This window comes from Folsomia candida, unplaced genomic scaffold, assembly GCF_002217175.1.
Source record: "Folsomia candida strain VU population unplaced genomic scaffold, ASM221717v1 Fcan01_Sc001, whole genome shotgun sequence".
NCBI lineage: Eukaryota > Metazoa > Arthropoda > Collembola > Entomobryomorpha > Isotomidae > Folsomia > Folsomia candida.
In genome coordinates, this window is record NW_019091193.1 from 14057353 (window position 1) to 14078731 (window position 21379).

Genomic DNA, 21379 nt, shown 5'->3' on the forward strand with positions numbered 1-21379 from the left:
TCTAGAATGAGACCTGATGTAATAGTTTGTCGTACTTGGTGTTAATGGTATTAAAGCAGAATAAGTAGAAGCAATAACATTGTACAACATTAACCTTCTTCGCTCATGAAAGAAAGTAGCAAGATTTCGAAACTCCAAAGTATCGTACTGGTGACTGTGACGATGCGATAATGATGCAGCAGACTTTGAAACGTGGTGATATGACGCATGATAAAAGATGTATTTATTTAAGTGTCTTATTCTGTCTATTATCACCATTTACTTTCAAGTTCCTAATCCAAGCGTCCTCTCAATTTTAAACTGCAGAATCAAACTCTTGTTGTTCCTTTCTTGGTAAATACAGGGTCTCATTAGGTGTGCATGTAATCTCAAGCAAACTAAATATGTAGTAGGGCAATGTAACACGTTGTTCAAATATTTTGAATATATACATAATTGCATCGCACTACTAGCATTATTAGTAGAGGGTTGTCTAATAATAATGTCCATTGTAAATCCTCACGTCTCATCCTTGAGACAATGTGCAATTGTATAGTCTAAACTCTTATTTTAGTACGTACTTGTCGGACGATGCAAATGTCCAAGTTTTGTTTGAGGAAATTACAGATAATAAAATTTATTTAACAAAATCTTACGAGCTATTTGGGTACTTATTTGTGACATTAAAAACCAGCTCAATTATTATAAATATATTTGAAAACAGGAAATAATAATATTTACACTCGTGTTGAGAATAATTGCATTTTGCATGCACATATGTATTATTGCGCAATCTCAGTTTAGTTTCTAAAGTAAAACACCAAAAAGTGATTGCAAAAATCTGCATACTGATTACATACATGAGACAGTCGACCAGTTACTGCTGCTCAAAAGGTGGTGCAATGCGTGTCATTGAAGAGGAGTTGACATGTTATGTACCTTAACCAAACGCCGTCGTGGTAGGACTAACGATTTCAGCAAGGATTAACCAATGAAGATAATTAAAGTCATCGGATTTCTCATCTAAATATGCATCAATGCAGAGAAGTGCAATTATACGTATGTAATTTAGCCACCCACGCCACGCCACCATCATGTGCAGCCTGCTTTTTAACTTTGTTTCTCTAATGGACTAAAAACCCCGTGGAGGAAAAACAGGGCAAATATCTAGAATGTCGCATATCCCAGCAGCATGCAGAAAAACATTACGTTCCCAGCTGTGAAGGCGGAGAAACTAAAAGTTACACAGCCTTGAGGGAATTTCTCCACTTGGACGACGGAAGCAATAACTAAACCTAAAACCAAAATGCAGGAGTAGTAGTTGGTTAAGTTATTTTACTACTTTATAGTTAATACTTTAGTTAGGAAAGAAGATGATGGCAAAGTTTGCAGCAAAAGTGGTCAGCAGCAAGATGAGTACAAGTTGCTTGGTGGTAGCATTATTGAGAAGAAGTGCAGTAGTAGGATTACTTGGTTATTCAGGAGGAGTTTAATTAATTTGGCTGAACAAAACTGAACGACGATGGAACAAATCGCAAATAGTAGTGACTAAGACTCGCAATTGGCAAGTCATTCATTTGCTCCTTCTATCTTCACATCGCATCATCATCCGTCAGTGAGTGAGAGGATTGCAAATCGTTCTCATCAAAAGGACACAAAAAATTAAAACTCATTTAAGCAGCAAACATGCTTTTTAGGAGATTGAAGTTTTGTGAAAATAAGACACTTTGATTGAACTACTTTGAAGATTCTAAAATACGCATTATTTATCCTACGTACAGGCCACTTGAATGTGCATTTTTATATTTGCAAGGGCTATGTATTAAACACTTTGGTCTAGTCCATTTTAATGTCAATCATCAAACCAACTCGGAGGATGCAATTTACTGCAAAGCCTGTGACTTAGAAATTGAAGTCTCTGCAAACTGTGTCTAATTGTCGCAAGTGGTGCATAGTTTCATGGTGAAGATCAATTATTACATTAGTTGAAAGTATCAATCGAGTGAGTTCAAACGAAACCAAAATTAAACCAAACCTAACAAATAAGTCAACTTGTGTTACAATAAAAGTGTAAGTATTTAGCATTGATTGAAGGTTTTTTCTTCTCTTCTGAGCCTTTCAATGAATGCAAAATTAAAACAGCATCGAAATATTATTGAGGACGTAATTAAGTATTTCAAATTTCTTGTCCATTCCAAGCTTGCATTTCTCAATGCTGCTGAAATTTTATGTATGCTGAATATGCTGAATCAGGGTTCGCTACCCCGGGTTTTTGTGGGTTGGGGTTTTTGGGGTTTTTGTGGGTTTTTGGGGTATCAAATCTCCGGAAAAACCCCAATGCTTAATGGGGTTTTTGCGGGTTTTTGTGGGTTTTTGCGGGGTTTTTGTAAGATTTTGGGACAGATTGAAACAAACTCCCTTAAACTACAACTTAAATCAATGCTAATTAAATTGACGGATTCATCATGAAATTTTGAGAATTTTCATGTGCGACTTGAATTTCCAAGTTTTATTGCATATTTCCAAGTTTGCATGCGAAATATGAATTTTCGATTTAACAGTCCAACTCAATGATAACGCTTAAAATTGCATGTCAAAATCGTATATTAAATTACTTTTTATCTAATATATAATTTAAAGAATTTTGGTTCAACCTGCCCCAAAATCTACAAAAACCCACAAAAACCCACAAAAACCCAAAACCCCACAAAAACCCCGGAAAAACCCGCGGGGTTGGGTTTTTCTAGAAAAACCCCGGGGTTTTCCGAACCCTGTGCTGAATATGTACAAGTTAAATTTTTTAAACGTTGTTTCGTCCATTGCCGCTTCACGTAATTCTTTCTTGCGTAATTGTTGTAATGACTGAAATTTTACAGCCTATTGAATACAGCACATAAATTCCGTTTGATTGTTTTGTCAATGCGGTGATTAGCACACGTATTTATTTGGACTACGTTAATTAGAAATCAATCAAAATTCACAATATGAGTGAAATAATGCACACGTCTGCTTGCCTACCTTTATTTAGCTTAAACGAATTAACATAATGCATTTTTAAGTAACATGTATTATCATTAAGTTATCACTATTTAAAAGTTATTATTAATAATGAATTTGCAATTGTAAATTGGATCGTTAGTTAAATTTACGAGCTAGTTTGCAGTGTATGCATTTCGTGATGGTGATTGACGAAATTTTGGGATATGTATGTAGGTGATTGAGTAGATGAGTGCATATTTTAATTGGCCAATTGAAGAAATGCAGTTTGCGTTGTTCGCCAGTGCTTATAACACTAATTTTATTTAACTTTTAACATTATTAGTCTCATACCATGTTACGAATTTAATAATAATAACCAATCTCATATTCCATAACCACTCGTCGGCTCGGACCATTTCTAATATAAGACGCTTATAGATGAAAGAACGAAGGATGATTTAGGAACACAGGATAATGTACACGTTGTGCATTATGATCAACTCAATATAACTGCTTAAACCTGTAATTGTAATCCACAATCTATCTCGTAGCAAATTGTTTCGTTTTTTTCTCTCTTACAAGTTGCAAGAAGTATTCAGTATGTGTGTGGTAGGCACGTTAAATTCTGCAATCCGATATCCAACCATGCACACTTAACAATTCTGGTGTAATGCAAGCAATATGAGTTGCCTTTGTCTTTACAGTGCAATAATGCAAGCATAGGAGCCAGTCAAAGGATTTGTTAATTTGGTGAGCCATTTTATCAGTGCAAAGCCGTCGAACGCAGTACCTACTGCTGTGTGGCGTCGTATATGCCTGCTTATAATGCAGTTAAGACAAGCACCAGAACACTAAATGGCATATACAGACAACTTTTGCATGTACTGCTGACCACTGTTGACCACCGTTGTTGGACGGATGATAGATTGACAAATGTATCTTGTGGCGGAGATATATAGTGGTCACTTCTCTCTCTCTCATCTCATTCATTGTATTTTGTATTACACTTTAGCAGCAGAAATGATACAACAATGGGAGTACGAGATGGTTTTGTTTTATTCAAGTAACCAACAATTTGGGTTAGTTATGTTCTCGCTTGTTTTTAGTTGTTTGGCTGAACTTCGAGGTGAGTGTGTTAGTGCTGCCTGCGTAATAATAATTTTGTATTTTTGTCTCTCTGCCACCATACACTTATGATTCTCAGATAGATAGATACTTGGAGCTGTTTTTTGTCTATCTATTAAAAATCACTGCATTGAATCCTGCAATATATTTAGTAGGCAACCATAACCAATAATAACTGAGATATTTCCTTTCCTACATTGCCTCGTCTTGCAATGGCCCCGTAAGTTATCGTTGTTTTGAAGAACAGTTTGACTAAATAAATGTGTAGTCTCAGTTTTTTAAATTTTGTTATCATTTCGTAGTTTGACTTGCATAGGGGTTAATAAATTAAACTTCCACAAGGATTGGGCTTTGGTATAATTGTGGAATTTGTGGATGAAATTAGTTGTAGGTCTAGCTAGATATTGCGAAAAGTTGTTAATTTTAGTGATATGCACATATGGACATAATGTATGTGTGTGATATGTAATATAGTTAGCGCTGGGTGGGCGTATATATTTCCAGTTCAATGGTTCAATGATTATTGAAAAATTAAAAGTGAATTGCAATGTACAAGCACAATGTGACATTGATATAGAACAAGCATTAAGTTTCACTTAGCAATTTGTAAATACTTTGTTCGTGAAACAACAACTTTGCTCCTGAGCTGTTACGTTTGTGCTTGATTATTTATACAGTTAACGACGGCTGTGTTGAAAACACAATGTCATTACTTAAGTTAACAGATACCTAGTCTGTCTTACTCAGGGTTAAGCTTGTTTTAAATTACAATAGCACAAATTAACTCACGAATTTGTGTGACATTATAATTACAGATTGCGGACGTGCGAGACTGGAGCTGGACGAGTCGTCTCAATTTTCTCAAACCAAAGAACCTCTCTTCTGGTGATATTCCACATCAGTACACTTTTGTGTTGTGACAATATTTGAGCATTTGACAATATTTCAGTGACGTGGTGACGTATTGCTCTTCTAGTCTTAAAATATTCCTGATGCATGATAACCTTTCAAGTTAGTCAATAATAAGAGTGCCAGTAAATAGACGTGGTGGGCGACCTTCATTACTAGGCGTTGGAAACAAACTAAAATTGGTTTCGGAACACTGGCTGGATGGAAGATTCGACTTTGTCATATCAACCTTGCATTAGGGGTTGATGATGATGATTTCAGAGCGTGGTGTGTTTTGTATGTGATTCTGTTCATGTTCACGTGCTATAAATGATTGACGAAGAATGAAGTAACGAATCATCGCCGATTTGGAAAATCTGAAAATAACTTTTGATCATCACTATAAGCTTGAGTGAACTTGTCAAAGGAAACTATTTTGTCTCCACCACCATCGTCGCCACCACCGCACCGCCTTCAACTCCATTGACCACCATATGGCAAAGTTTCTTTATTGATGACGTAGTGTCTTTCACGACCGGAATGCACCCAAACCCACTCAAATACCGCATCACACCAACTACTTGCTGCTGGTATTCCTAACACGACAGAAAATTGGCCGAGGAAATTGTGATAACAGATTGTACTCGCTCTCGCAGCAGTTGATGGGTGTCGCTCCTAATTTGACGTTGCCTATTCCTATATTGGAGATATATACACAGACTCCCTCGTCAGTGCAGTTTTGCGACACCTGTTAAGCCCAAGATTTCAATTTCGTGTCCAGTCCAACTCATTTCCTCTTGGGTGTGACGGCAGTAAGCGCAAAAAGTGATTGTTTTTGAAGCAACATATCCTGCTGCTACAAACAATTGCAGGATTTATAATTTATAATGGGTGGGATCGAATTGCCATCATGTCTCATTCTGACCTCAATTGATGAAACAACAAGATTAGGATTTTGAAGACATTGAATCATACGTATCGCCGGACACTTATAATCTGACAAACAGCGGTAGAGTTTTTTACTCTATCTGGTCAAATAAATATGAAGCATAATTTCAGAACTTTACTCAGCAACCGTCAAAGTCGTCAACTTTTCTCAGTTTCTAGTTTGGTGAATGTGATACTTATTATAATTTTTTGTTGGATATCGGATACAAATTCGCTGTATTCTAATCATTTCGCCGTCCATGTTCCCAGTGGAGCTGCCAGAGCTGCAGACATTGCTCAGGAGTATGGATTTATCAATATGGGACAGGTATGAGCAATTTACATTTATCCTCTTTCTTCTTTGTGTCTATTTTGTTGAAATACCACAACTAATTCCCGTGTCAGGAACTGATTTTGTTGGTAATTAGTCAAGTGGATTAAATTTATGGTTGACCTGCCTGTCCTATTATAAGTGTGGAAATCACTTTGTCACCAAATTAATAATAACGTGTTCGATGGTGAACAATAAATCTGCTTTTACTTTTGTTGCGTTGCGTGGCTGGCTTCCTGTACGGTCTTGGGTCTCTAGCACATTATTATGAACCATAAACGTCACACCCTTTGATTTAGACTTTCTAATTTTGACGACGACATTGAATGTCACCAACTAAACTGCGGCAATTGAACACATAATTAGGTCAAGTTTAGGGAAATGTTTTGACAACTTTTATAACTTTACGGAACTAGTAGTGAAATCTGGAAGCCAAATTCAACTTTAGACAATTTAGCTCGACTGGATATACATACATACATATGTATAAATCATATTTAGTATACTCGAGGGGTGAATGTTATTACAGAAACATGGCTAATTGTTCGCTTAAGTGATTTATGATTTCATGATTTTAGGTGTACGTACATATGTACATACTGCGCATCCATCTGTCTTATTTATACCTAAGTAAATACGCATATGTACTTGTACATGCATGCAATCAAAACAGATATGTGTAAATCATGGAATTCTGCCTGTTTCATTCAAGTGACACTTCATTTACGACAGAATTTTCAATTGAAATTTATACAATAAGCAAGGTACTATTTAGATTTTCACAAGAAATTGTGGCCACGATGATTTGTATGCTGAAAAGTGCACGGAAAGTTCAAGGCTTGCATTCTTAATGTTTGTCTTCTTTGTGCTGCGTACTGATGACTGAGAATTTGTTGTGACGTGAAACATTAAATTTCAGATTGGGTTATGAATGCAAACTCATGTTACACGCTTTATCGTAAACATGGGTTCAAATCCCAATATTATGTTTCATTGATAAAGGTATCAATCGTTTTTTTTATTATTTTGCTTCCCTCACATCAACTGCGTGCCTTACGTAGACACAGTTTTGAGACACCCATTTACTTACATAATTGTCTCTTTCCTGTCCGGTTACACTCATCCTGCTTGTACGGAGTTTGGCCTTTTTCATTTCTGTAATTTACGACTTGAAGATGCGATTTAATAAACTATAAACTAATTAGACCCATATTTTAAATCTTTAAGATATTGCCTTTAATTTTAATTTTATGGATGCATTTGATGTCCGGTAATTACTTGCCATCTTTGGATTTACATGTTTGACTTTGAACTCACTTACATATTCTTTCTAAGAAATATCGCTTTGATGTTTGAGGTCACCCATAAATAAAGCATACCCACATAACATTTTAGTTTGCACTTTCATTAAAAGATAAAAGCGTATTTTAAATTTCAACAAAATGAAAAGCTTTCATCCTGCACAAGGTAATTTGATGATTAGATTTTAAATATAGGTTCTTATAATTATCAGTCTAATATTAAATTAAAACAGAGAAAACACCCAAATTAAACAATTGACATCAAAGATGAATATGTGTACAACTAACCATCAACAGGAAAAGCATAATGAATAGGTTAACCTTCGCCCTACAATTATTAGTGATCTACAGTCCGTGATTTACTGCCGTAATAACAGTCATTTCCCCTTTTCATGCACAAGAAGAATAAAGGTTTCGGTCTACAAATACGAATGAGGATGAACACTGCAATCCCACATCAAACAGTAAAGTGACAGTAGGAGTCTGTAAAATTGACAGTCCTCAAATTTAGTCTGCAGATCAGACTTTCGCTTTCATTTTCTTTTTTCAACAAGTCATAAACTCCATTTCTATGAATCAGAATAAACTTGGTTGATTTTGATTTTATTAAATTTTCTAATCTTCTATATATGCTATTTATTTGTGGTCTATATCCGCCAAATCATTCTCTAGAGTTCACTAGATCACTTTTAGATATTCGTTGCGTGACCAAGTTTGGGTGCAATAAACTTAATTTTAAAATTGAAAGGGGTTGAAAGCTCAAAAGTGGCATAGTCCTGAACATGCATTTAAATAAACGCTGGAGTTTAGTATGCATATTTTTCAACATATATTACGTACGATGTTCAGAGCTTACTTTCAATATGGTGAATGGAATCGATAAACTGAGTAGTATTACCTAACCATTGCATTATTAGACAGGCAATTATGTAGATTCGGATGTACCTCAGTCCAAGCTAATGATGTCCCCTGTATTAATTTATGAGGGTGTCACAGGTATAATAATTGCCGCAATTCGATAATTCATTCAAGCATAGCCAGCGTTAAAATTATGGGAGGATTTCGTAGAGAAGAATGGACACGAAGATCGTCATTAGTTAGATTGGTGGACGGTGCATGAAGCCGATTTAATTGCGCTGGGTAGCTATTAAATAATGGAATTCAAATTTCAGCTCGCCAGGTGGAAAAAAGAAGCAAAAGCATAATAGTGAAAGTTCTTTCGTGCAATGTGGAGCACTGACTGTCAACCGTGTTGCACTTCAGCACATACGAATAATATTGCACTTTGTGTAGTCATTATTGCATGCACTTCATTATAAATACATACGGTATTGTATTGAGTAAAGTAATTGCATTGCATTGTTGCCTCAATGAATGTGCATATTTAGCACAAGTACATATGAAGCATAAGCCTCCTATATTCTCGTCCTTCTTTTATCTTGATTTACCTGCACTGCAATTTTTGCTTGGCTTTGTGCATTTTAATTTTATGGCACATTGATTTGTTGGCTGCTGCTTGCTTGACGTTCGCGTTCTCTTTGACAATGGATGGGCAATGAATTGGAAATCGAAAACCAACAGAACTTCTCAAGGATAGATCAAAATAGAAATCATCCGCATATTTATATACAAAAGTTGGTCCTGCACAGATAAATATATGGTTTAGTTAGGCATATCAATATCAAACCCTATGTACGTAGATATAATAATACAATAATTGATATAAATATCGATACGCTTGACATGTCTCGTCCAAAAATAATGAAAATATTTCAATTTCTTTAGATTGGCAGCCTTGCAAACTATTATTTGTTTGAGCACCCAAAAGTAAGAAAAAGATCAATCTCATCGAGCGATGAGCATCACACATTGCTGCAAGATGAACCGGATGTAAGTGAATCGACACATGGCTGTTCAGACGTTTATATATTCAATCGTTATTCAGATGGAGACTGTCGCGAGTATTAAATCGGATTCCATAAAAATGTCGTTGTTTTTCAGGTTCACTGGTTCGAACAGCAAGTGGAGAGAAAGAGGACGAAACGTGATTTCCATTATTATGAAGGAAATTCTCAAGCAAGTGGCCAAAATCCTTATTTTGCAACCTCTGCTTTTGGCCCACCATATTCCACCAGTGGCTTTGTAGATCCTTTGTTTAAAGAACAATGGTATTTGGTGAGTATAAATTTAATTTCCAAATATATTTATGTTTTAGCAGCAAAGATCACGGTGTACTGTATTACACATGCATTGTAATATTTTTTTTCGAATTCGTATGAATTAATTTTATAACTTTGATAGACTGGGGGCTCAAAAGACGGTTTCGACATGAATGTGCTGAGTGCTTGGAAGAGAGGCTTCACAGGAAAGGGTGTGGTTGTATCTATCCTTGATGATGGAATTCAAACTAACCATCCTGACTTGATTCTCAACTATGTATGAATTTTTGCTTGAAAATTTACGTAGTTAAAAATATAAAAATACTGGAATTATTTGTAATCTCTATTTGTATATAAAAAGGATCCGCGAGCCTCAACTGACATTAATGACAATGATAGCGATCCAACGCCACAGGACAATGGAGATAATAAACATGGGACTCGATGTGCTGGTGAAGTAGCAGCTACCGCTGGAAATAACATTTGTGGAGTGGGTGTCGCATATAATGCCTCGATTGGTAATTCGCTCTAACTGTTAATTTTCGATTTTATGGAAAATATGTTAACTCGCGCATTCAATTAAGGATATAAACTCTATATTAGTATCACTCCGTAACAATAGCTAAAGTCAGTTGATTGATTGATGTTCATATATAAGCATTATTGTCAGTAATAACTAGTTTAGGGTTAGAATGATTTTTGTATTACTGTGCGCGAAAATAATTATTTTTCGGCAAATGTTCCTATTCAATAACGGTCAATACAATCTTACAGGTGGGGTTCGGATGTTGGATGGAACCGTTAATGACGCTGTGGAGGCGAAAGCCCTGGGTCTGAATCCCGACCATGTGGACATTTACTCGGCGTCGTGGGGTCCGGAGGACGATGTTAAGGATTTTTTGCTTAATTTTGCTTAAATTTAATCAAAATTAATTAACTATTTAATTAATTTTAAATTTTAGATTAAGGAGTAGAAGGTCGCAACTTGTCGTTGCCCGTTTTTGATTTCCTTTGGATATGTTGTAGTACTATATGAGTGTAGGAAAAGTGGAGGGTTAGACTCCATGAGCCCATTTACGCCCGCCACACCCCCTCGAAGGCGCCTAAACCCCCAGAGTCGCACTGAATTCATCGCTAAAATCGAGTTCTGGTCAGATTTTCAAGAAATTTACATTTTTGTGATCCCAGATAGTTGCTCTATCATATCCAATAGCAAACTCAACTTTTTTGAAATTTCGATTTTTTCAATACATCTTGGTCAGAAAATCTTCGAAAATATCGGCAACTCTGGGGGTTTTGGCGCCTTCGAGGGGGTGTGGGGGGCATAAATGGGCTCATGGAGTCTAACCCTCCTTCACTTTTTCTACACTCATGTAGTACTACAACATATCCAAAGGAGATCAAAATCCGGCGCCGACAAGTTGCGACCTTCTACTCCTAAGTATTTAAATATTTATTAACGGTCTAAAAAAATTAAGCTCATCCTATCGACTCGAAATTTGGTACACGTGTAGTATGGGGCAAATGAGGAGTTAAGATGGAAGATGAGCAAAATCGGTTTAGTGGTTGACAATTTTCAATGCATATGGTTTTATTTTAGCAGATGCCACGCACACATAACCAAATAAACTAGAATAGTCATCATGCACCCATGTAGTAAATAATATCATATCAAATAATCCATACTCATCAACGCAGCACAATCAACAACGATAAAAAGAACGAACATAAACAACATAATTACTAATAATAACGGTCTAAAAAAATTAAGCTTATCCTATCGACTCGAAATTAAACTACAAAACCGGTTGTGTCGTGTCGTTTTGTGACTACTTGGGTTTTTTGAGGGGTGGTTCTGCGCTTGGATCAGTTGAGGGTTGACGCTTCTTGTTGGCCTATTAATTATAAACATTAATGTAGTTGACATTGTCATATCGTTATATTATTTCATTTTGTTTTAAATACCTTAAACTCTTCAAAACGGGTAGGATGGCTGTCCTTCATGTGCCTGGTGAGATGATCACTGCGGCTATATTGGATGTTTGGACAAATGAGGCATTTGAATGGCTTCCTCTCGGTATGGACAGTTCTTTTGTGTCTGCGAAGATGTGAAGCATCATTGAAGGCCATCTTGCACACGTCACAGACAAATGGTCTGTCCTTAGTATGGATGGCAAGTACATGTTGATCCAGAGCGTCTTTTCTTGAAAAATCCTTGTCGCACTTGTCGCATTTGAAAGGCCTGGTTTCAACATGAACGGTAGCCTTGTGCGCATTTAGGTTCCTTATCCGCTTGAAACATAGGTCACACTGGTCACATTCATAGGAACGTTCTTCAGAGTGGACTTCCATGTGTTGGCAAAGACTACTGTTTGTCTTGAATGTATCTCCGCATTTATTGCACTGGAAAGACCGTTCCTCGGAGTGTACAGCCAAGTGATTGGATAAAACATCTTGTCGAGTAAAGGCAATGCCACAAACTTCACACTTGAATTTTCTGGCTCCTTCGTGCATCCTCATATGCAGATCCAATGATACTTGGTATCCGAATGCTCGTTTGCACAGCTGGCAGGAGAAGGCCTTGACACCACTATGTTGAACTCCATGGATAAGTAGTCTAGATAAGTAATTGAAGACCTTGTCGCAATCAGGACAAGGATATTCTTTGGGACGCTCGTCATCTTCGTCCTCCTCCTCGATTCCATCAATATCATCATCTTCCTGAATGTAGAATTCCATAACTTGGTTTTTTGTCCTGTACTGGGGATTGAAGAAGCATTCCGGTGGAAACAACACGTCCAGCTCCGACGTATTAGACACCTGTTGGGATGGTCGCCCAGAGTTTAGATGAATGTTGCCGAGGACAATGTCCATTGTTTCTGTTTTATTATGAAGATGTCCGGCAAATCCGAGGTATTCCTCCGTTAGGCTTGGCGGAGGAGAATGGAATCTTGTAGATTCCATTTGTCTGGGGTCTACGACGGCCGAATACAAATACGTGAGGTATGCTTCGTCAAAATCTTTATCGTAATCCTCTGGGATAATTGAATTTGGAAATAACTGTACAACTGTCGTTAATATCTAAATAAGTAAATAAGTAAATAAATAAATAATAAAGTTCAATTGTTGAATAGTTTGAATTCCTACCGATTTAGTTGAAAGATTAGGCGTTGCCTCAATGATCTTTTGAGCCTTGGCAATTCCTATCCCAGGAATGTTTTTGACATATTCACACTTTGACAGTATCATCATCTTGAGAAATTTTTCATGGTTGTATTCTTCCCATCCCAGGACGGTGGGGATATTCGCCGTCTCGTAGAACCATCCCCAACCCTTTTTATTCATGGTGAATAAAACCTGGTATCAAAGAAAATACCCCTGTATGTTTACTTATAACAAATGAGAGAAATTATAGATAAATTTTATTCTAGTAAGTTACCTTTGGACATCCAAACAGCATCATGTCCGAGTCGTGACTAATGACGAGGTCACACAGATTATTCTGAGCCAAGTAGCCAATCTGTGAGTCTGCTTCAAAGAGAGATCCGACATAGAAGCACTTGTTGGGGTACTTGTTGGCAATGCCTTTCAAACTGTTCAAAACAGCTGGCGAGATTATTGTGCTTCGGGCGAGATACTTTCTGGCTTCCTTTTTCCTTCCCAGCTGAAAGTAGTACTCTGCCGTGACAAGGTCATTGTCTCTTTTCTTTGCCCTCGCCTCGTGCTCCTTGGCCTTCTTTGGGAGTTTTTTTCCGTCCGTGACGAGATACACGGTGCACCCGGCATTTATAATAGTTTGGACAATGTCTTCTATCGACGAAACAATCTCAACACTAGACTTGGTGTCGTCGACGGAGGCTAGACCTACTTTTTTCATTATTCTATAATGACCCTGCACAACGTAGCTAAAAAAATCAAAACAATGAAATTAACGGCCATGCCGGAATAGTAATTAATTACAAGATACAGGAGAAATTAATCCTCTTTTTGTAAACATAAATAATTAGCAGAAATACTTACCCCATGACATCAACTGCCACTGTCGCCCCACTGAATCTGGAGATATTGACCCGTTTTTGTCGCATACGTAGATGGGGGAAGGCTCGGGGGACACCCATGGTGACGGGGGGGGGGGCACAAAATATAATCAAGAAGAAACAAATTAAGAAATGGGAAATAAATAGCAAGTTGCTGACAGTATTCACTTGTACTCGCTTCCTTGCAGTGAGTAATGCGTGCAAGCCTTGCGCGCATTACTCGACTTTGTCAAAGACAAAACGTCCAGCAAGCGTCGCATCAATACGTTTTGTTTTATTTTATGTTGTATTTATTTTATTAATTAATTAAATTATTATTAATTATAATCAATGAAATTAACTACTATTAATTAATAGTAGTTAATTTATTTAAGTAGTTCATTTATCGTCTTGGGTTTTTATTGTCTTGCTTTTTTGGAAGTGTTACTCGCAGATGGTTTTGCTCGCTTCTTGTTTTCCTATAAATATTTTTAGTTGGGAAATAGTTGAGTGTTTATATTTATTCGTTAAATTAAATTAAATACCTTAAACTCTTCAAAGAGGGTAGGATGGCTGTCTTTCATGCGCCTACTGCCTGGTGAGATGATCACTTCGTCCATAGCTAATGTTTCGTCATATCAAGCGTCATATTAAGCTAAGCGCTTTATTATATTTACATACTTATGTCAGGTCATTTTGGGTGCTATATTTTATTTAGATATTTAGATATAATTTTGATCTTGAAGTGATCCTTATTTTTTAAAATTATATATTTTATAGTATAAGGGGCATATGTACACAACACAGTGTGGTGCTTATTTGACCCTTCCATATATAAGTGTATCTCGCTTTTGCACATGATGGTTTTGGCAATGAAATTTTTTTATGATACAGGCAAAACAGTGGACGGTCCAGGGCCTCTGGCACGTAGAGCATTCATTTACGGAGTCACAAACGTACGTGTGTCTATATGTATATCTATGTTAGTTATTCGAGCTTGTCTAGATATAATTCGAGACAAACTAACTCGGATAATTCAATTAACTTCATTACAGGGACGTAGAGGTTTGGGTTCCATCTTTATTTGGGCGTCTGGCAATGGAGGACGACACGTGGATTCTTGTAATTGGTGAGTACGAGACTACTGACTATCACTAGAGCATGTCTTGCTACATATTTAGTCACTCGATTCGCCAACTGATTAAAACTTAATTTTTGAACTAGTGATGGATATACAAATTCAATTTTCACCTTATCCATTTCATCGGCGACGCAAGGAGGGTATAAACCATGGTATCTTGAGGAGTGTGCTTCCACCTTAGCCACAACCTACTCAAGTGGGACGCCTACGCTGGATAAAAGCGTGGCCACCGTTGACATGGATGGACGTCTTAGACCTGGTAGGTTTGCACAATTGTGCACATGTTGAAATGCTCGTAAATGTAATGGAAAGGATCAGAAATATTCTAATTTAGTCCAATATTTGGGTGAAATTCACTCATTCCACCGATAAATGTATATACGTAATATAATATTTGTGTAATCTCTACACTTTCAGACCACATTTGTACAGTTGAGCACACAGGAACGAGTGCTAGTGGTAAGAATATTTTTTATGACATTATTCAATAATTCTTAATACTTTGTTATATTAGCATTTGTGGTAATTATTATTGAACTGTGCGTACATTTTTAGCTCCTCTCGCGGCTGGAATTGCTGCTTTAGGTACTAAACACAGTTATAACTCTTCGCTTTATCTGAAATTTAGAATAGTAAGGAGATATATTAATACAAGGTTTTCTTTGATAGCTCTTGAGGCAAACCCCAACTTGACTTGGAGGGATTTGCAACATTTGGTAGTAATGACTAGCAGGTGAGTGAAACATCATTAATTATGTTTGAATAATATTCAAATAAATATTCCCCACCAGACCTGATCCGTTGGTAAAAGAAGAAGGATGGTATGTCAATGGCGTTCAACGAAAATTCAGTCACAAATTCGGATATGGACTAATGGATGCTGGCAAAATGGTGGACTTGGCCGTGGACTGGGGTGGTAAGTTGTACTTCGCTATGTAGGTTTTGAGACTTGAGACTAGTTGAGATACTAACAATTGTAAGTCGAATGAACATCGATTGCATTTCAGGAGTTCCACCTCAACATATTTGCAAGTCTCGAGAAATCAGAGAAGACAGGTAAATAAGCCATAAAGTGATTTTTAACTAAAAACGAAAGTGAATACAAGTAATGAAAAGTTTGAATTTAATTCAAATAGGGAAATTCCGGGTGCCCATCTAGGAAAAGTGAGTTAGAACAATATATACATATATACACATTCAAAGCATACGTACATATATAAATACTTAAATCTATGCGAATCTGTAGGTGAAAGTTTTCATGGACGTTGACGGATGTGCAGGAACAAACTCGGAAATTAGATACCTTGAAGTATGAAACCTAGACTTTTGATTTTCCATCGACATGAAATTAAATAAATGTCTTTCCAGCATGTCCAGTGCAAAATTTCTCTAAGATTCTTTCCGCGTGGAAACCTCCGAATTCTGTTGACCTCTCCAATGGGCACAACTTCCGTTTTGCTATTTGAGAGACCCAGAGATGTGAGTGTTATAAATCCGTTTATCAAATCTTTAAAAAAAGCATTACAAATTTGACATTGAAGTCAACAAGCGATACTTTATGGGTAACAATCAGTATCATGGAAATGTTACTAAAACCTACATAGCTACTTTTTGTACACCTTTTCTTTGGCTTCAACTTAATATTGATTCTTATAGTATTTGATTTCTTTTTCTTATCTTTGTGAACAACATCTTGTGTGCATTATGGATTATTCTCATTGAACAGCGCACAACCAACTAATCGGAAACAAATATTTCTCAGCACATTCATATACCAAACATGAGACTCATCATGTAATTTATCGTTTGCATTCCAAGCATACCAAAGTCATTTTTGAATGTTGGGGTTATTTTCTATTATGTATATTTCTTGACTGAGGATGAGTGATGTAAAATTCCTTGTAGGTCTCGAGCTCAAATTTCGATGACTGGCCATTTTTATCCGTTCATTTTTGGGGGGAACAAGCTCACGGGCAAGTTTACACTGAATTATTTTCTATAATTTACTCTTAATTTATGTATTCATAAGATGCAACATATCATCAGTGTATTTAATTCTTTAATTTTTATGCTCGGTATAGTCGGTGGACCTTGGAAATAATTAATTCTGGAAGTCGACGAATTAATCAACCTGGTATAATGAATAATAAAAAAAATGCTTTTAGTATAGTAAAAATATTTCGAGTCCAATATTTGTACGTTATTAAATTATCTAAAATGGTATGGTAAATGTGCTGCAGGTATTCTTAAAAAATGGCAACTTATCCTGTACGGCACCGACTTAAACCCACAACGCCTTAGATCGCGATCTTTGAGTAATCCTACATTTCAACCGTCATCAAGTCAATTTAGAGAAGCACAGAGTCAAGGATCCCCACGATTTGTTCCACAAGACTATTTGTACCCTGGTGCTTCTGAATCGCTGTCTCAAGTACAAAAACCACAGATGGTTCGGTCACAGTGTCAAATTGAATATTGGATATCGGATTTGGCAATCTGCGTTAATGACTGTCCAGACGGCTACTTTGCTGGTAAATATTTTAACTGGTTTTGTGTATTATTTATTTGTGTCCAACTCCAAATACGTACATACATAATTCATCCCATATAGATGTAGACAAGAAGGAGTGTTTTTCATGTCCTCAACGTTGCAAATCCTGCTACAACAGTACATCATGTACAGCTTGTGACCACAATTTGGTGTTGTTCGGAACAAAATGTCTAGCATCCTGCCCAGCCGGGCATTATGAAGCAGGCAAGATGTTTATTTTTGGATTTATTTTGGATTTATGCAATGAACATAATTATTGTGCACCCACATTTACTTATTTCATGCCACTAAATATATAAATTTCAAGCAGATTCCTCATGCGAAAAGTGTCCAGTCAAGTCATGTGCAGGTAAACAAAAATCAAACTTTTAAATCTGTTTTGCACCCTTAATAGCTAGATCATAGTAACTAAACCTCTGTCTGTCTTAGCCTGTGCTGGACCAATGGGAAATGAATGTGTGCAATGCCTCAAAGGTACATACCTGGAAAACGGAAAATGTTCGCCCAAGTGTGGAACTGGACGGCGTCAATCTAGTTCAGGGAGCTGTATTGCTTGTCCTGTAGGATGCAAGTCTTGTGATGAAAATGTATGCACGTCATGCATTGAAAACTTTACACCTTCTTCAGATTCTTCATCATGTGAACAATCTAATACTGTAAGTCCCATACAGTTTTGCAATTTTTCTTTCATTCTTTAGAACTGTACTGATGATAAGCTGTGCTGATTATTATGAATATCAGGTTTGTCCGCTGGGCCTTTTCCTCGACATTGAGACAGGACAATGCCAAGCTTGTCAAGCTGAAAATTGTCAACGATGTGAAGGTGCTGGTCAATGTCTTCAGTGTGCCCATGGATTTTACGTATATTTAGGAACCTGTTTAGACCAATGCTCTGGTGGTTCTTATCTAACTTCAAATCGAAAAGAATGTTTAGATTGTCCCAAGTTATGCACCAAATGCAAATCCGCCGAGATTTGTGAAGAATGTCGGACTGATGGAATGTTGCAAGAAGGGAAATGCCTCCCGCATTGTTCGGAAGGGTAGGTTTGTTTTTTGCGCACATACAATAAATCCGTACATAACAATTACATATAATTATAATTTGCAAATATATATTTATCTTCAAATCGTATAACTATTTATTACAGGTACTACAATGACGTCGGAACCTGTTCTCGATGTTCACAAAGTTGTAAGACATGTATTGGTCCCGGAGAGAGTGAATGTGTGACATGCGTTAGTGGGCGCAAACTTAGCCGTAGTGGACGATGCGTAAATTTGAATTCAACTACAACAAAATCAGGACCAACCATGAAATCTGAAAAACAATGTGCTGACGGGTATTGGTACAGTCGTACGGAAACAAAATGTCAATCATGTCATCCATCCTGTTCTAAATGCAATGGTATGCAATATGTATTAACGAAATTCTAAAGTTGTTAAAATTTCCCACCTATAAACATTTCCCAAGTGGGATGGGAAATAGCTTTTTAAACTAGAAAATAGATAGCATGTGTACATTCTCTCATTTATAATTCTTTATTGCTAAAGGACCCATGCCATATAACTGTCGCAATTGTGTGACCCCACTAAGGCTTGACCGAGGAAGTAGTCGCTGCATTAGCTGTTGCAAAACTTCTGAAGATTTGGACTGTTGTCATTGTGATACTAAACGGCACACTGGTACTCCGTTAACGGCTGACGTGGATGGTAATAATTAATATTTATATGATTTTCTGCTGTTGCACAGAGCATCAATTTGTTAAAATAATCTGTAATATGTGTATATGTATTAACGTTTAATTGTGTTTTGCGTGTCATAGGTGAATGCCATTTTGTTTCAAGGAGAGTCTCAGAGTCAGAAGAACGGGAAATTAGTTCAGGAAAGTGGAGTGACTCTACCGTACTCAGTGTTTTTTGGTTTTCTGTGTTTACTGTGGTTGTGGTTTCTGTACTTGTGATATTCCGAAGACGAAGGAAAAGTGCTGACAATTCCTACAATTCTGGACCTCGTTACTCTTCACAAAAAAACTTATTCGACCACAACCATACGAGGTCCTCCGCCAAATATTCCCCAGTAAATGTTGAAACAGACAGTTATGAAACAAATCATAATGATGGTGTGGACAGTGAGGATGAAGTTGACTTAACATACGCGGATACAAGACACGGATCAGAAGGCATCCCTCTGGTACTAAAGACTTAGTGGTTGCAAATTAATTTTTTAATTATAATAAACATACCTATCTAAGAATGGTTGTTCCAACCAACTCAACAATTATCAAAGTCCTGTGATGATATATTATGAAATTTGTATATAGGTTAGGTTCATGCATATGTCAAATTATACCGAAACATAATTTGATATGTAAGGAACTGAAATTTATCGCTTAAGACAATTGAATATGTATTCAACGGTTGTTTACAAAATCGAGATTTTATTACGATGTTGCGCATGCGAGAAGAAGTCGCCTGTAATTAATGCCTTAAACTATGGTCGCGAGTGCGCACACGACATTATCGTATAACTAACGGACCGTATTCAAAGTTGCGTATGAACATAATAATCGCATAATAATCAACCTTCCAACGTTTAAGAAGACAAAGGCGCATACTTACCTAAATAGCAGAGTGCAGACAGTCATAAATACACCACGTAGAAAGTGAAACATTACATTACTTATATTATCCTATGTATATATATGAATAGTAATATTTACTGGGTTAAAAAAAGTTGACTATGAGTTAAATCTGTTTGAATGTAGAGTCAAGCCAATTGATAATCATACTTTTTGATTGTGATTAAAAATAAATTTGTTTTTATGAAAATGCAAGACTTGAAGAACTTTAATCGTTAGATTTTCCATATTATCCTATTTTACATTTATTATTAGGTAAATGTAGAAACAATTTTATAACGAAATAAACGTTTTAAAAACACTAGCGATTACCAAATTTGTTAATTCAATTTCAATTTCGTGAATGCTGTAAACATCAAGATTTGAATTGAAATTATACCAACGTTCACTCTTGGACCTGCTGCTTTGTGACCTCTACTAGTCGTAGCTGGTGTGGTTGATGTCCTGGGAGGTCTGGGGCTTGTAGTTGTTTCGACAAATACTACCTCAATTTTGTCAATGAGGATAAAGTCTCCCTCGTCATGAGTTGTGGCGTCAATGGAAAACTAGAGAGATTTTATGATTTTGATTAGCACATATGTAGAGAAATTCAAATATCTAAATATTTACATATAACGCATATTATTATTTATAATTCAGTTAGTACTCTGTTACTGCCATGCAAAGGAACGGTCTCAATAATCCAATCATCAGAAACATTTTGTGGGGTGAACGTATGGACTTTGGTGGAAGAAATGTAGACTGTGATCTCTGGGTGTCCGACAGTAGAGTTAGTTCCAGAGTTGTGAACAATTTTGACACTATCCAGAAGTTGGGCTGACGTCGAGAATGAAAATGTCACCGTGTTTGTCCAACCCGTGGAGTTCAGAGTGTCGAAAGTTGGGTCCAAGCTCGGAAGGACAATCCAAATTCCCCTCGCGTCCCTCACGAACTTATTTGTGAATGGAAACTTTGATGGCAGCTTGTCCTTGAATTCTAAAAGTTGACGACCTATGGGGACGTACATATAATCCCCACGAATTTGCCATTGCCGAAACCTATCAGTTTCAACGTCCAACACCACCACTTGCCTTCGAGCGGTGGTTGATCGCAAAAGTGACAACCACAAGAGTACAACGGGTACAAACATACTCGGATTTAGTGATTTGAAAAGCATTTTACACAAATGTGGTGTAGAAATAAAAAATATTGAGAACGTGATCTATCCAAGTGCAGTGCTGGAGCTCAAAAGACTAGAAATTGAGGGGATGTATGTATTTGTATGTACATGCATGCATACTTATGTACATAGATTCTATAATCTATGTAATAACATCCCAGTATAACTAGACCATGTATGTAAT

General features: G+C 36.7%; 2 protein-coding genes across 3 annotated transcripts; one reads left to right on the top strand and one right to left on the bottom strand.

Moving 5' to 3' along the window:
* The first annotated feature begins 1235 nt into the window (after positions 1–1235).
* Positions 1236–20337, top strand: LOC110842410 (furin-like protease 2). 2 transcript variants are annotated; one of them, XM_022088150.2, is made up of 28 exons: positions 1236–2049; positions 4899–6226; positions 9316–9420; positions 9532–9705; positions 9832–9966; positions 10051–10207; positions 10464–10577; positions 14600–14661; positions 14761–14834; positions 14930–15105; positions 15264–15305; positions 15402–15431; positions 15516–15579; positions 15638–15762; positions 15854–15902; positions 15983–16010; positions 16093–16155; positions 16215–16325; positions 16752–16819; positions 16928–16980; positions 17087–17377; positions 17458–17601; positions 17708–17746; positions 17827–18053; positions 18139–18437; positions 18546–18802; positions 18949–19107; positions 19221–20337. In XM_022088150.2, exons 2-28 carry the CDS (start codon positions 6014–6016, stop codon positions 19601–19603), a joined length of 3642 nt encoding a protein of 1213 aa, XP_021943842.1. In that variant the 5' UTR covers positions 1236–2049; positions 4899–6013; the 3' UTR covers positions 19604–20337. The 2 variants fall into 2 exon arrangements, with proteins under 2 accessions (XP_021943842.1, XP_035703751.1); XM_035847858.1 differs by lacking the exon at positions 1236–2049 and adding an exon at positions 4286–4303.
* Positions 20227–21319, bottom strand: LOC110842411. The gene is made up of 2 exons (XM_022088151.2): positions 20683–21319; positions 20227–20581 (listed from the first exon to the last, which is right to left on the bottom strand). The coding sequence occupies exons 1-2, from the start codon at positions 21190–21192 to the stop codon at positions 20357–20359; spliced, it is 735 nt and encodes a 244-aa protein (XP_021943843.1). The 5' UTR covers positions 21193–21319; the 3' UTR covers positions 20227–20356.
* Positions 21320–21379: the final 60 nt, after the last annotated feature.

Coding starts and splice junctions, on each gene's coding strand:
- LOC110842410 (XM_022088150.2), top strand. CDS start 6,014: ATGAAGCATAATTTCAGAACTTTACTCAGCAACCGTCAAAGTCGTCAA. Junction 16,820..16,927: donor TGGGGGGAACAAGCTCACGG/GCAAGTTTACAC, acceptor TGCTCGGTATAG/TCGGTGGACCTTGGAAATAA. Junction 18,438..18,545: donor CTCCCGCATTGTTCGGAAGG/GTAGGTTTGTTT, acceptor TATTTATTACAG/GTACTACAATGACGTCGGAA.
- LOC110842411 (XM_022088151.2), bottom strand. CDS start 21,192: ATGCTTTTCAAATCACTAAATCCGAGTATGTTTGTACCCGTTGTACTC. Junction 20,582..20,682: donor CTTTGCATGGCAGTAACAGA/GTACTAACTGAA, acceptor AAATCTCTCTAG/TTTTCCATTGACGCCACAAC.